Source organism: Pleuronectes platessa, chromosome 2, assembly GCF_947347685.1.
Source record: "Pleuronectes platessa chromosome 2, fPlePla1.1, whole genome shotgun sequence".
NCBI classification, from domain to species: domain Eukaryota; kingdom Metazoa; phylum Chordata; class Actinopteri; order Pleuronectiformes; family Pleuronectidae; genus Pleuronectes; species Pleuronectes platessa.
Genome location: NC_070627.1, coordinates 23,983,909 through 23,999,913, shown reverse-complemented (window position 1 = coordinate 23,999,913; position 16,005 = coordinate 23,983,909). Strand labels below are relative to the sequence as shown.

At 41.3% G+C, this 16,005-nt stretch overlaps 1 protein-coding gene across 1 annotated transcript; it reads right to left on the bottom strand.

The window, feature by feature from the left end:
• Window positions 1–1,453: 1,453 nt before the first annotated feature.
• zgc:113054 (uncharacterized protein LOC541322 homolog) lies at window positions 1,454–14,197 on the bottom strand. The gene is made up of 11 exons (XM_053441356.1): window positions 13,992–14,197; window positions 10,785–10,974; window positions 10,608–10,699; window positions 10,290–10,522; window positions 9,232–9,468; window positions 9,075–9,149; window positions 8,767–8,983; window positions 7,893–8,101; window positions 6,588–6,660; window positions 3,428–3,545; window positions 1,454–1,968 (listed from the first exon to the last, which is right to left on the bottom strand). The coding sequence occupies exons 1-11, from the start codon at window positions 14,005–14,007 to the stop codon at window positions 1,773–1,775; spliced, it is 1,656 nt and encodes a 551-aa protein (XP_053297331.1). The 5' UTR covers window positions 14,008–14,197; the 3' UTR covers window positions 1,454–1,772.
• Window positions 14,198–16,005: the final 1,808 nt, after the last annotated feature.

Sequence of the window (16,005 nt, the reverse complement as noted above, 5' to 3'; positions counted from 1 at the left end):
CGTTGCCTTCCTCTGAACAATTTCTGCAAAAACCCTGCATGAATGTGACATGCCAGAGTTAGATATTTTACTATGAAATATGGGGATAAGAATCCTAATAATACCTAATGTGCCAATACAGCTGGAGATAAATAGCACACGAGCAGAGGAGATGATCAGATCTCACTCCATATCTTAATGGGATCCTCTCACGCGCCATTCCCATTAATGACCAATCCCCCAATTATGTAAATCGGCGGACGGTCACTACCACTGAGGAATTGAAGTTGCCCACACAAACACCAACAGTGTCACATTGCAGAGAGTGCTAATTGGCCACTACTTTTCACATAATTGCAGTGGCCAGGGTCATGTCCTCGGCCAACCTCCCCTTTAAGTATTGTTTCTCGGCACACAAACAGTTAATGGAGCAATTAAGATGGCACTCACAAGCACCACTTGTAGGGACCATTTGGCAGGAAAGAGCTGCAGAGAGGTGGACTGGGATGCCGTAATCCTGCACATGGTGCACGAGAGTCCGGGGGGAGCGGTAAGTCAAGGTCCAGACAGGGCATATTACAGCTCACTGGTATCCTGCTCTGGTGTGAAAGTAAACTGGTGGTCATCACTGAATCCACCATCTTGCATTTCGCACTTTCTGTCATTTTAATAGAATGTAAAGCTAATACACAGTTTTACTCCTGGTGTAAGTAATGTAGCTTAGTGTTGCAAATTGGTTCAAATTAAGGGAGTAGAATAATTCCATTACTTTGTTTCTGGAAGCATGGCGGCACACTGCAGGCTGTCTGTGTATTAATGAAAAAATTCACATACACTTTTGCACTTGCATGAAACATACAATCACTGCTACCACTACAAATCTCACAACACAAATCTCATTGACAATATTCTGCACACGCACACAATTGAAATGACAGTAGGCTTCATATAGTTTCACTACTGATTTCCATTTAGTAAGGTGAAGCAAATCACACACGTCTACCGTGAAGAACTCAGATACATATCTCATATTTGCATTACTCCCATTCAATACTCATTATACAGTTGTGTTGCTCCTTTTATACAACCAATTACTGCTTTGGCTCACCTAGAAATACAGAGGTACACTGACATCAATGCATAAACATATATCAGTTGAACATCAGCGAGATGAAAAATTAACTAAATATTTTCCATTAATATGTCAGAAATCACACATGCATTCAGGCATGCATTGTACTGTAAATAAGCCTCACGTTTATATTTAAAAAAAATTACTACTACTTTTCAGTGTTTGGAAAAAGACAAGTTTCTTTCAAAAGCATTAGGGACATAAATATACACTGTTCAGTTTATGCGAATGTCAGGAGGGAGCAGAAATTGTGACAAAACTCTTACTGGTTACGATTTTCCATTTCACGTTTGGACTTTTCTTAAACAAGTCAGCAAAACAAAAAACTAACAAGAAGCCGGCTGTTTGTTGCACCATTTTATTTCTCAATAGTTACACTTTGATTTTCAACTTACTGACACTGTTTTTTCCCACATACAAGTTACGTGACATCAAACTGAACGTATACAGGATGAGACCTGTCGTAAATAGATCAGAGCTGAACAACAACTAACCATCCAGTAACAATACTTTTTTTGAAATTGGTCAAATGTGTAATTTAATACTGATATGGGCATAAAATGGTGCTCCTGTAAGTGCTTAAAAGAGAGATAATGTGAACGCCACCTTTTTCTGAAACTGATCCCAGGTGAGTGAGGAACAAAGTTTCCGTCTCCCTCCTCTACCACAGACTTTGCCCACCCTCTATGACTAAGTTATGCCCTGTCATGTAGTCGGAGGCATCAGATGCCAAGTAGACCACTGCGGCTTGCAGGTCTGTCACTTGAGCCAGTCTACCAGCAGGGATATCTGACAGCCAGCGCTGCACCAGAGGCCTCAGACTCTCCGACTGGATGAGAGGGGTGTCAACGATCCCCCTGAAAGAAGAGAGACGGAGGAATGAAATCAGAAGGCATCGCAGTTTAGAGCCAGGAGTGACAGCGTTGTTTCAGAGCCACCACTTTGGTGACCAAAATAAACCCAATTATCCTGCGAAGAAAGGGCATGGAGAGCCGTCTCTGATACTTACAGTGGGACTGGTGGCACGTAAATGACTGGCACATCTCAGGAGGAGCCTGCGGGTGTGTGGGGACATTTGGTATAATTTGCTCACAGCCTTTGGGTTAACTACTTAAATACAACTCCCTCCTTTTTTTACCGACGCAGGGACAGTACTTAGATAGGATTCACGTGAAGACATTTTGTGCTGCTATTATTTTGTCGCTGGTCCGTTGTCTCGCCTCACAGCAAATGCGGTCCCCCTCCACCTCCTCCAGTGAAATATCACACGGCTCACATTTGAATAAATATGTCAACACGCCTGTTTGTGCCTAATACGAGACGACTTCTGACTTTCTACACAATCGACGTGACAGTGACTAAAAGCCGTGAGGCCCGAATCATTGTTCGATGCATCCCGGCGCCTTGATATGAAATTCCAGCATTTGGCTAAATTAGCACTTCCAAGGAGCGTGTGACACCTTGGTTAACATATTCCACCTCAATTATATTTCTCTTCAGCCGCCCTGTTATCTGGAACCTTTCCTGGCAATCAGAGGTACTGTTTTCCCTCAGCCAATTTTCTAGATAATGCAGCTTATCACCGCCGCGGCTAAAGTTGCCAATGGAATAGGGCTCCAGTCAACCTCGCGAGCGCTAATTGTGTCCCTTTTTTATGCATATTTACCGACTGTCACTTCAAAGAAATCAGCGGCCCATTGAGACAGCCAGTTAGCGAGGGGGAGAGAGAATTGCTTCTTTGCAAATTAAAATTAGCAAACAAGCTGCCGATAAATAAAGCTGAGCGTGTGCAAGGGCTTTGTTCTGGGGCTGTGGCTGGGCCCGGTGCTACCGGACGGATTTGCTCAGGGATGGCTGGGGCTAAGGGATGCTCCACTTAACACACACATACACACACACTGACTCCCCTTACACACACACACACAACCCTTCCTGTGTTCTCCTCTTTTCTTCCCGCTGCTGAGCTTCACAGACAAATAGATACAAACAAGGCTCCATTGTCGCAGCAACACTTTGAGTGAGGTTGCAAATTTGATTCCCTAATTGAATAGAACAATTAGAGCAAGTGTTTGGTTGATTCATCCCTCAAGACGTCATCTAATTAAGCACTGATGCATTGTTTGAGGACCTAAATTAGTGCATCGCTCTCAAATGGGGGCTCTTCATATGAAAGCAAACACGCTAATCACCACTCGTTTTTGGCAGCTCGAGTCCTCGCCACACTCGAAGGTGGACCGGGGCGTTTCAGCGCAAACACTGGGCGAGCGAGCGCCGAGCGAGCAAGTGAAGAGACGGCCAAGAATAGACGGCACTCACGGTGAGATGCAGTTGACACGCACTCCTCGGTCGATCCATTCGGTGCCCAGAGTCTGAGTCAGTTTAACCACTCCGGCCTTGGACGTGTTGTAGGAGAGTTGCTTTTGAGGATGAGGGACTGAAGGGCAGAGGAAAGAGAAATCAGTTACACTAAGAGTCATCAAGATCACATTTAGTGCATCATGAACTTTGACTTGATTACACAGGTATTAGATTAAAATATTTTCCTTCATGGTTTCATTTATGTATTTGCTAGGGACAGTGCACATCAAACAGACAATATACTGTAAATGAAGCAGAGTTAGCTGTACATAATCATTTCCATCTGTTGTTCAAGACAGTTTTTGGATATCTGACATAAATTAAAATGAACTATCTTATATAATTACAAATTTAAATGGATAATTTATATGTTTTATATACACACCATCAAAACTAAGTAACAAACACATGATTAAAACCCTTCGGCCAGTAAAAGTAAGCAAATAGCACATGATTAAAATATATCATACAAATCAAACTATACAATGCAACACTTATATACTGTACAAAGAAAGCCTAAGTCTTAAGTTGGTTTTTAATAGATAGATGATTCTTATTATTTCGGAAGTCAACAGATAAAGTCGGTGGCTCTGAGAAAAGACACAACCCATTCGTCTCTGATGCCTCTTGCCCGACCATTACTTTCCTCCTGCATTATAACCTCACTCAGAGTGGGAGGTGCACTTCATGTTATACACAACCAATATTTTTGAACTAATGACAGTAAATAGATTGAAATAGATAAATTATAATGTTCTGTTTGTGTCGTGTTTCTACTTGTGATAGATAGAAAACAACAGCAGCTCCTTTCTCAAAGAGTGCTCACACACTACACATCTTATATTGCAGCTCATGCACTTTCTTGTGGACACTACATAAAAGCTCCTCCATTAGCTGGCTGGAGGGGGAGGGGGGGGGACGCTGCTCATGAAGCCATGTAAAATTAATTGCTTATAATGTCCAGTTATGCTCTGTCCTCAGCAACAAAGGCAGGGAGCCATTTGTTTGCCTTGACCATCACAGATGCTGCACACTGCATGGGATGCCGGGACAGGGGCTCATTTTCTACCGGTTGATTAATCATCGTGAGGAAGGCTCCAAGTTACATACAACTTTAGTAGTTAACCTCATCACCTGCTGATCTGACTGCCAAATGGCTTCAGTGTGAGACGGGGATGATAAATAACGGCCAGCTGCAAGGAGGCAGAGAAGCGGTCCTGGGGAGAGGAAAAGGCTGGACCATCCCTGCCCAGGACAGAGGTAGAAGGTTGGGAAGAAATAAGATGTGGACGTTAGGACAAAGGCTCCGTGGCTGAGAACGTGGTGCAGCGGGATTGTGTATAGCGAGTGTGGAGAGATAGTGGGAGAAGGTGAGGTTGGGCTGGGCAGGGCTGGATAAGAGCAGGCTAGGACCTCAGAGGAGCAGGCGAGGAGGAGCGGAGCCCAGGGCTTACACGCAGATTGAAGGTGAAATCCGACTTATCAGGACAGGAAACACAGCTCAAAATGCCTAACAGCACTAATCCTCACTCAAGACCTGATGATACAGCCCCAAAATACCATTCAGAAAATGCCTTCATCCTTTAAATAAACCTGCATTGATGTTTTCTCGCCCGTCTTAAAGAGCAGTAATCCCCAGAGAAGGGAAGAGGAGGTAGAAGGAGGGCATTCTCCAAAGCCCTCTTTAACATTCACCCTGCTACTTATTGCCCATTTCAAGTGGAGGAAAATATGCGTTCTTTATCAGGCACGCCTTTTACATTTTGAATTCTTCGGAGCAGATAAGGAGATCAAATGATGCCCCTCCTTTCCCATAGTGGCACCAACGTTCACGACCGAGCAGCTGCAGATCAGCAGGTGTGTGTGTGTGGGTGTGTGTTGGGGGGGGTCACAAATCTCTCAGTAAGGTCACACAGCCTCTCCCCCCAAAAAAAAAAAAACCCTGAGTGAGACCGTATCGACATGGATATTTCCTGGTGTCTTTGAACTGCTGGCCTTTATTCAGAAAAGAAAAAATGGTGGTTGATGGTCGACGTGTGTGTGAGTGTGTGTGTGTGTGTGTGTGTGTCTGTGTCTGTGGAGGGGTGTTAGTGAGCACATATTCTATTCAGCAGATGGACAAAAAGCTGTCATTGTGCATTTTAATTGGGCATTTACGGCTGCTTTTTGGGCTTCCACTTGGCTAGAACAGGTCCCATCTGATTACACATTATGACAATATTACAACAGATGTCCAGACCAATAAAGTAAATTCCTGAAGGACTGCACGTAATGTGAGTAATTGATCATTTTTTTTACGCCGGCCTCTATTTACCAGCATGCTCCTGTTTTACAGATTGCCCCTGCAGTCGGGACTGGGGCCCATATGGCACAGCGGTTTACTGGCGATTTGACTATACTGCTGATGAAGTGTTGCTGTTCCTCCGGAGGAACCTGTTGGAGGAGGAATGTTACGCCGTTTACGCCGGCGCTGCGAATTACAAGGCTTTTACTGGGCTCACGCTAAACTCTAAAAGTTTCTTCCGCTGTTCAAACACGGCTGCTGGCACAGGCTGAGGTTCTGCCACTGCACAGGAACCCCGCCCCCCCGTCCCAAGTTGGACCTCAGGTTGCCTTCCACATCCTCCAGACAGCTCCGCAGAGAGGGGATGTTTATTATGATGCAAAAGCGCCTCAGCGAGACGCAATCACAACACTATGTATTTCCTGCTATGCTTATTGTATGCAGGGGAGGATGCATCTCTATACAACAGTGAAACTGGGGTAAAAGAAAGAAAAAAAAAGTAAAGCTCCATAATCCTGTTTTAATTGTGCAGGTTCACCTTAAGTTTTCTCTAAAACATGAACACGGCAAGACGTACACAAGGCTGATGCTTTCTTATTTCAACTCTGCAACCGTATAACGATCGTAAGTCAGATATGATGACTTCACGTCTGCTGATAAATACTACTTAATGCGACGTGCACTCCCGCACATAGCTGCACAGCAAAACAGTATTTAACTCTGCGCCTCCTCCCCCTCCTCCTCTCAGCCCAACTCTCCACGCCAAATGGAGAGATTAAAAGCAGACATGGAGGGGCTCCAGAGAGAGTGTGGGGGAATAGAATCATCACTCACCTATTAGACTGGCCATGGAGGCTGTGTTGATAATCTTGCCGTATCCTTGCTTCAACATCACTCGACCTGCCGCCTAAAGCAAGGATTCAGGGGGAGAAGAGACACATTAAACACCTCATTATGGCGCAGATATGCTACAGAAGGCCCGAGTATAGATCAAAACAAAAACATGCAGTTTATACTCAGAGATGGTGGTCAAACGTGAGTGGTTTTTAAAGCTGTGGTGGAGCATCTCAACATATGTATGGAAATAAATGACTGACAGCGACTAGATAATGTGGAACTAAATTTAGTTGCTACAGAGCAGCTGGTCGGACCATCAATAATTAGGTCAGACAAAGAGATAGACTACTGAAGGAACATCAAGAATCATTCAAGTTCTTTCAGCATATTTTATTCTTAAATTTTATTTTTTTAAATATTTACAAAGCATATATTTCTTAAATATTATGTTATGAGAGGAGAATCTTGGTTTTGTCACTGTTGCTCTGTTGCATTTGATAATTTGTACCTGCTACACAGTACATCCAGTCGATATCTTATTTGTTGCTTTTAAGTATTTCAGATAAATTATGATTGAGTGTTCAATTATTTGGATGACAAATTCCCGCACTTCTAAAGCCATTATAATAAAAAGCCATCAGTAAATCTGAAGAATCTGCAAACAGGGAAGCTTTAGAGATTTTCACAGTAGTTTGCATAGGAAAAAATAGATGTCTGACAAAATAGTATACTCCTTGTCCCATAGTAGAAAATGTTATTCTCATTCTTTAAAATATATATATATGTTAAACCCATTTCAAATCTGGTATGATCCATAAAAACAGAAATACCTAATGCTGTCTCTGTTCTTCTTCTGCCGTTTTCAACACAGTGGTGTCTGATCACTCAGTTTCCCAAAGATGAACAAAGAAAACCTTCAGATTAAACTAATCCACACAGGATGGTGGCTGAGTATCTCATCCTCTAGTGAACTGTGGCATCCAGCATTGATGCAGAATTGAATGAAACCAAGAAGATTTTATTAACAATATATTTGAATTGTCTGATTTTCTACATTGAAAATAAAATCCTCTCTACGAAGCGTTTCAAAGTAACAGCAATGAAATAAATTATTATGAACATACTAAGGAGATACTGATTTAAAAATAAATGTTAAATAAATTAGGCTTTAACTTTGATTTAATTTAATACATAAATCTACATTTATTTTTGTACAATAAACACACACACACTCTCACATTCACATTCACACTCACACACACACACACACACACACACACACACACGTTCAGTGACACACACCTGACAGCACATGAACGTCCCCCTCAGGTTGACCTTAAACGTTTGGTCCCACTCCTCCAAACTGGTGTCTTCACTGGCTGAGTTCATGTTGATGCCGGCGTTGTTACAGCCGATGTGGATCGCTCCCCATTTGGAGACGATGATGTCAATCATCCTCTGGACGTCATCTGATTTGCTTATGTCAGCTGTGATTGAAATGGCATGGATACCTGTATCACACAACAGGGACGTCTGTTAAAATACTTTGTACACACTGTACCTTTAGAAATGCATAACTTCTATCTAAGGGCATTTTAGAAGTGCAGTTTTGATCAACTTGATTTACAACGAATAAAACACACAAGATAAAAAACTTATTCAACAATATCACAGGTAAAAGTTTTTCCCATTTATTTCTAATGTATATGAAATCTTATTGTGTAAAAGAAAAGTGGACAGATAATCCCAACAATCAGAAAAAAGTTTGATCAGGTAGAAAATATCTTATCCTTTACTATGCTGCCATCTGCTGGACATGAAGAAAAGCTATGAATGACATTTGGTACGTAAGGGGAAAGTATAATAATAATAATAATAATAATACAAATAATAATAATAATGATATTACACTTTAAAGTACTTTTCAATGTATGATAAACAATTTGATCATACATTTTCAGCTGAGGGCTTGAAAATTAGTTTTGGCTTAAACCTGAATAAAATGAGTTGTAATAGTCTAAAAGACAAATGACAAAAATCTCTTTACTAATTAATTAATCAATCAGCAGATTTATTCATTATGGAGTAAACTATATATACAACAACTACTAGTACTAAGTTTGACCAGCTGGCTGGCACAGAACATGGCAATGTAATTTGTGTTTGCAATCCGTACCTTTCAGGGAGAGCTCTTCGGCCACAGTCTCAGCTTTAACTTTGTCCATGTCCACTACAGCCACCTTCGCACCAGCCTCCCCCAGGGCGTGAGCAAATGCTCGGCCTATCCCCTGACCAGCACCCGTCACGTAGGCCACCTGTCCATCGAGACGCATCCGGTCGAGGATGGACTGCCCCTTGACCCCACGGAAAACCTCGTCATCTGTTATTTTACGCTAAGAACCAGAGAGGACATAACAAGTGAGAAAGATGCTATTGTAAAAAGTGTGAGCTCTGTGATTTTATAACATCGGGGTTAAACTGCACCTGTGTCCTTGAGCATTCAGAAGCAACAGACACCCGACGGATTATACTGATGCCGTCTCTGAGGGGGATGATGACCTTCAAACAAGACAGACATCATTAACAAAAATATGAAATACCTGTAAAACACACACTCTCATGTAGAGGTTTGAAACTGAACCTGTTCCACACGTGGATCACTCGAGACGAACTGGTTGAATTCTCGAAGCGCCAGTCCGTTGGCGTCGGTGGAGTCTTTAAGATAAACCTTTGCTTTGAACAGCGTGTTGTCTACACATATGACGCCTCGTAGTTTCAGCAGGTTGTTCTCCAGGATGAAGTTGTAGTAGTTGATGTAATTATTCTTGTCAGCATCAATGAAGATCATGTCAAACTGCTCACCTGCAGCTGCCAGTTCCTGAAAGGGACAGATGGTTTATAGAAAACCTACCACGTGCTCCTAGCTTTACAAATTAAGACAGACTCAGTGATAACCATTGGCTACTGTGACATAACGTACAGTAGCTACGATAGTAAATGCGTTGAAAGTTTGCAAAAGAGTCATCTTGTATCTAAACAAGAGGTCTCTAAAAGTCGCCTCACAGTCTGATCTGAACCCAGTCGTGTCCAACCTATAACCGATATATCATTGAGAACTGTCACTTTTTAACAGAGCGTGTCTATATTGAATGGCACAATTTTTCTAGCCTCGATACAGCCGCCCAGGAAATTCACTGAACAACTGCATTTGTTGTAAATCCTCTCACTGATGCCACTCAGCCAATCAAATCTGTGAATTCTGATGACCACTAGGACCGACCAGAGTCGGTGACCGAGATTCTCATAACGGGGAGATGATGGGAAGAAGAATATATAGTGATAAGTGAGTCGTAGAAGAGTAAGAAAAGTTATGAGTAAGTAGGACATTTATATACAGCTTTAATTTTTTACAATCTACAATAAAGATTGAATCATTTTTTAGAATACTTGTCTCAAATCTCTGAAGTTCAGTGTGAAAACTGCAAAAGATATTATTTAAACAATATTGTTTTTATTCTTCCTTTGCTTTGATAGTTAGCGACTCATCCATCCATCCATACCACTTATCTTTTGACCCTAGGAGATTTTCTTTATCTGAACCTCTTTATATTCTAATCAGCCCTGGTCTTTAGGATCTCTTTAAATCTGTAAAAAAAACTCTGACTCTCCTCCCATGGTGTTTGGCTTATTGTCTCTCACCTGTAGAGTGTCCATGGCAGATCCAGTTTTGACAGTAATTTTCTTGCCATGTGGGGACTTGTCAAAAAAGGGCAGAGCGAACTCCTTCAGGTACGGCTCGAACTCGCAAGCGACTAAGTGGCCGTCGTCAGGAAGCCCCTCGGCCATGGACAGGGCTCCGTAGCCAGTGAACATCCCGATCTCCAGTACCTTCTTGGCTTGACTCATGTGAATAAGCATCTTTAGGGTCTGACCTGTCACCAAAAACACACCAGGGAGCACGTTATCACTAAATGGTAGATCAGTGAATAAAGTAGCACTGAGTAGCAAATCTCCCACCTTCCACATGTCCAGTGATGCACTCTTTGGGAAGCCGGAACTTGGTTTTACCCTCCTTGTGCACTTGATCCCAGTCATGAGATATGGTTTCCCTACACATGACAATGGTATTATGGTGTTAACATTATTAGTCTCATCTTGATCTTTGGATGATTGTGTATTCACAGTAGGACATACTTAAACAGCTCTGCCAGAGGTTGACTCTCCTGTGTGGTCATTTTCTCCAGGTAGTCATCCAGACCGCTGGCGATGTCCAGAGCCTTCTGCAAGTGACGTGTCAGCTCTTCGGGGACATTACCAGTTGATGCAGCTAGCTCACTGGCCTTAGTGAGCAGATCCACAAGGACCTCCACCGGGGTGTCAGGGACTGTGGAAACAACCCAAAGTCACTTCAGTTTAGTCATTGTGAAGGAATTTCTCCCTCCTCAGCTTGAAAACAATAGTTCATTGTCAGTCTCAAAGACAGCTGTGAAGACACTGATAGAAGTAAAGCAGGTCCCGTCTCCAGCTGCAGTTGCCGTAGACACAAGGTCACACAGATGTGATAGTGGTGCCCTTCATGAGATATAGTCTGTGATATAGTCTGTGTGAGCGGACATACGGAAGCACAGTATCAAAAACATATTGTGACTTAGGTGAAGGTGATTTATTGTTGGGGTTTGGTGCTTAATCTAATCTTCACATGCGTATGGATCATAGACTGAATTTAAAAATGTGTATTTTCTCTAATGACCAGCAGAGGGCGACTCTGCTGCTTGTCAAAAGGAGTCTGTTTTTGTAGAATTGGATTAAAACTGACCCTACTTTTCCGGTAGGCTACATAAAACAGGTCTCAAATCGATCTTCCTCAAAATAGTATCATGTTCATTTGATAAATTATAGTCCAGAGTCAAATGGACAATAAAGCATGGCAGGCACTGAGATGTTGACACAGTGCGATTGACAGCTGCTTATTTTCTCTGATTGGTAGAAAACCAAGATGGTGCTGGCCAAAATGTCAAACCCAAGGCTTCAAAACAGCAGTTAACAAACCAATGGGTGACATCAAGGTGGTATAGATAAGTGCTGTGGCACTGTGAATGATATCTCTAGTTGGGCATAGTGTGAGTTTTGCACAGGCGCATGGAAGATTCAGAATTGAGTAACTTGCTGACACAGTGTATGTGTTGCTCATGTGTAATAAGCTGCTCTCTCTAATATCGATGCCTTCTCCAGGTAATGTGATGAGATGCTTTGGCAAAGGTTTATATACAGTTTCTTTCTGTCTGTTTTTGAACAGCCTCTGTCATTGCAACAGTTTGCAAGACACAGTCAGGAAACTTTAAAGATGCATTTATTCGTCCCAAACACATGCACAGTCATGCAAAGGCACACTCATGCAGGTAGGGAAATTTAATCTCTGCTTTTGACCCATCTGGTGCAGGACACACAGAGCAGTGAGCAGCCGTGTACGGCGCTCGGGGAGCAGATGTTGGGGGAGTAAGGTGCCTTGCTCAGGGGCACTAGACAGGGTAGGGAGACTCTTGGATTTTTGGACAGATCAATCCAGGTTCGTCTTTTTGTTGTCTCTCCGTGGAGTCGAACCAGAGACGAACCAGAGACCTTCTCTGCCCATAGTCCAAGTTTCTGCCACTAGACAACCGCCTCTCCTACATGAGTGTGTTTGAGATAAAAATAAAGGTCCAGTTCGAAAACGACCGTATTCCATCTAATGAGGAATCTACTGAGAGCTCTCTGTATGTCTATCTTTAGTCTATCTTTAGTTGATATCTCTGAGAATAATTCAAGGATCTTGATGAAAAATATCTGATATGTTTAAGGAACTGATATTTCTGAGTGTGTGCGATTTGGTGCAGGTCCCAGAAAGTCCAGATCTGGTGAATTGAAATGTTGTTTCATGAGGGGGCAGTTGGGCCTTGGTGGATTGTTTGCTTAATGAAAAAAACAGATCACGTAAATGTTATGTCTTAAAGTTGCTTGCTTTGTCTCTCCAACATTTCAAAAAGCCAAATATTTTCATTCATTACTACAACAGAAAAAGGAAAGAGATAAAATTATATAAAATAGAATTGAATAAACTGGGACTAAGTTGTTTTTTTCTCTACTTACTTAAAAATAAAAAGTGAGTCAGGTGGTTCAACCAGGTAAAATATTATTCTAAAACATTGAATAATAGGTTTAAGTGAAATTATTGTTGTAATATAAATATTTATTGTATGGAATGCATTATGTTTTGTGCTGATGTTTATCCATCTTTAAATTTACATTTGGGTGCTTGAGATACTGAATACCTGGACAAGAGGGACTTTTTTAAAATACCATTTTAGAAGCGTAATTTGTAATTGACCCAATATCGATCATTTACAGATTCATTAAAGTAATTAAACATTAAACTATAGTCCTTTAGTAGAGATTTGAGGTACTCCACCACAGTTGAGAAGTAAATGTTGTACTTTTTACTCCACACCATTTAGTTGGGCACTATAGTTACTATAGTTCCCTTGTAGATTCAGATTTAAGACTAAAAATATGCATGATGATCTTATTGTTAAAGAGTTAACCAAGGGCTCTCACTCTGTTTGACATGTGACCTCTTACAATAACAGCAGTGTAAGTTCAGAGCTCATGTGGTTTCATCTCAATAACTTGTTGAGGCCCCAAAGCTACATATTAAACTACAGACTACACATTTCAGAGGAAAGATGAAGTAAATTAATTGAAATAACTTTTTTTAAATTTGTCTTTCATCATCTCATGTCCCCTTATTTTTAAGTTCTGATCTGCTGAGGGGTGTGACCAATAGGATGGGAACCAGTAAAACAACAACATGTAAATCAGGTCATTAAGATTCAGCAGAAACAAAAATCACAGTATTTACATGTTTAATGCATCTCCTTGGTCTGTAATACGGACTGAACCTATACGACTTGAAAACCAGTAGTGGGCTGTGATAAGGTTCAAAGGGAACAGGTTTCAGATCTGGACTGTTCTGGTGTCAACCACCATAGAAACCTCCTGTCCACTGGGAGCGTTGTCAATGTGCTGTCCCAGTTTTACTCTACATTCAGAACTTCCAGGACATTTATTGGTTAATACTTTAACTTTAGAAGGAGTTTGAATAGAACGTTTACATTTTAGTTTGGTATATCAGTATATGTATAAATATATAAAATATTTAAGGTACTAAAATACCTTAAAATACTGTATGTCCTGTTTTATTTTGTTATATTTGTTCGCTCTATTAAAAACGTTTTCTACTATGAACCAGTCAACACGTGTCAGTGGGGAGGTGTGGCAGACAGTGGTAACACATCTCCCCAGTCTAATGAACGAGGCTCCACTGGAGTTTATCTCTCAAACTTGTATATGAAACAACAGTCTTACCTTTGCGTGCCGACATGTTTATGGGCGGGACGACCTCAAGCAGCTGTGAGGAGCCTCAGGACAAACACCAGTCAGCGGGTTGTTGTTCAGTCTCAGCAGCGGTGCAGGACTCAGAGTTTGTGGGAAGTGACTGTTGCTGGCAGAACATGCGAGTTCGCGCATTATCCAACAGCGCGCAGCACGTGTCCACGTCGGGTGAGCGAGCGCCGATCTACGGCACTCTGCAGCAGAGGCGGCTCTAAGAATCTGGGGGCCAGATTCATGACCTAAGGTCCCCCCCAACCCCCCTCAATGAGAGGAAATGTTTACGTCAACGAGCACATTATTTGCGAAATAAGAATACAAATTCCAGAACACTGATGATTAGTACCTAAGTATTTAATGCAATCTGATGAAGTGATTTGTGAAATATGTTGCCTGCTCCTTTTATCATTTTGTAAATTTTTTATTGAGTAAAGCATGTCAATCCTGCCATACTGGACTGTGATTACATCTTTATCTTCTATTAATTTTTAGGAAATAATCAAAACTATTCCTTTAAATTAAAATTTAGATTATTATATTTCTACCTTGTTCTTCCACTACAGTGGTTTGAACAGCCCTGTATGTGATTTATTAAATGTATTAAATCATCGACAAAGGCTTGGCCCTGCCATCACAATTAAACATCATTTTTCACATCCTGTTAGGTGTGAAGGGTGCAGTCTGCCGAGCTAATAGGTAGGGAACGTGGTTGCTAGTCTAGTTTTGGCATAATAATGTGTAAATTGTGTTATTATTCCAATAAAACATTTTATGTAAGTTTAGCCACGTCACTTACACAGAGAATTTGTGCTTGTGCTGGCAAGTCAAAGTGTCAAAAACACAGAGGATGTTGAGAAGACAACAGCAGATGCACAATGATAAATCAGGCCCTTATCAATTTATGCAATGAAAAAATAGCAAAGGTCTCTAGAGTTTGCAGACAGACAGAGCTTCAGAATTCATTTGGGGAGTTTCGATTGAATGTTTGACACATGGCGGGCCAGTGGAATGGAATGCTTGGAATAACTGGGGTGCCAGTTGCTGTGGCTGGATATTTTTAACTGGGAGTTATGGCCCACAAAAATAGAAAAAATAGGGGGAGGGCACTATTGAACTGATTTCATTTACATGTTATGTGTGAAGCTTTTGAATTTGTCAATCATAAATATGATATATGACTTTTAAATAAACGTTCACATGCTCTTTATTTTTTTGATGATGATGATAATCACTGTTATTTCTTAATTCTTAAGGGCTCAGATTTGATATATGTGTATAAACACTATGATACATTTTGTGTGCATGTGTATTTTCATTGTTTATGCTTGGTGAGCTCGCAAGACAAAGTCTAGTCTCCTTTGCTGTTATGGGAAAACAGTATCATATATTCTATCTTGTATAAACAACTGTATTTATAAGGCATTTAGCATATAAGCAAGATAAGACTCTAAAGAAAATGAAAAAAGAAGGATCTGATCCACATCCCCACCGAAATCAAATGTTTTTTTTCCTGAGCCATACCACATTGCTCCACCAATTATTGTGGGCATCCATCTAAAGCTGTTTTCAGACTTGACCTGCGGTTAAAATCCGGAGAATTAGTTATGGAGTTTAGCCGCAGTCTGCCTTTCACACATTCACAACACAGCAGGAGGTTCTCATACAGGCGTGTTCACGACAGCATCAAATCCTCCGCATTATTCAGGCGAGAGATGGAGCAGCCGGGAGCAGCAAGGAGGGGCAGGAAGTGACATATTAACTCTGCTGCGGAGATGACATAGATAGAATGATACAAGCTATTGATCCGGAGGTAAATTTCGGCATTCCAGTTGCAAACAAAACAGTTGAACAAAAGAACATAAGAATATTAAAAAGAATCAAGAATAAATACACAGAATCTGCAGTGAAATGATGGACTAGCCACCAGAACGATTAAAAGCTGTCACTGTAAATTAGCTGATGGAGATATTGAAAACACAGATCGTTTAAG

Coding starts and splice junctions, on each gene's coding strand:
- zgc:113054 (XM_053441356.1), bottom strand. Junction 10,700..10,784: donor CCTCTGGCAGAGCTGTTTAA/GTATGTCCTACT, acceptor TGTCATGTGTAG/GGAAACCATATCTCATGACT. Junction 3,546..6,587: donor CTCCATGGCCAGTCTAATAG/GTGAGTGATGAT, acceptor TCTGCCCTTCAG/TCCCTCATCCTCAAAAGCAA.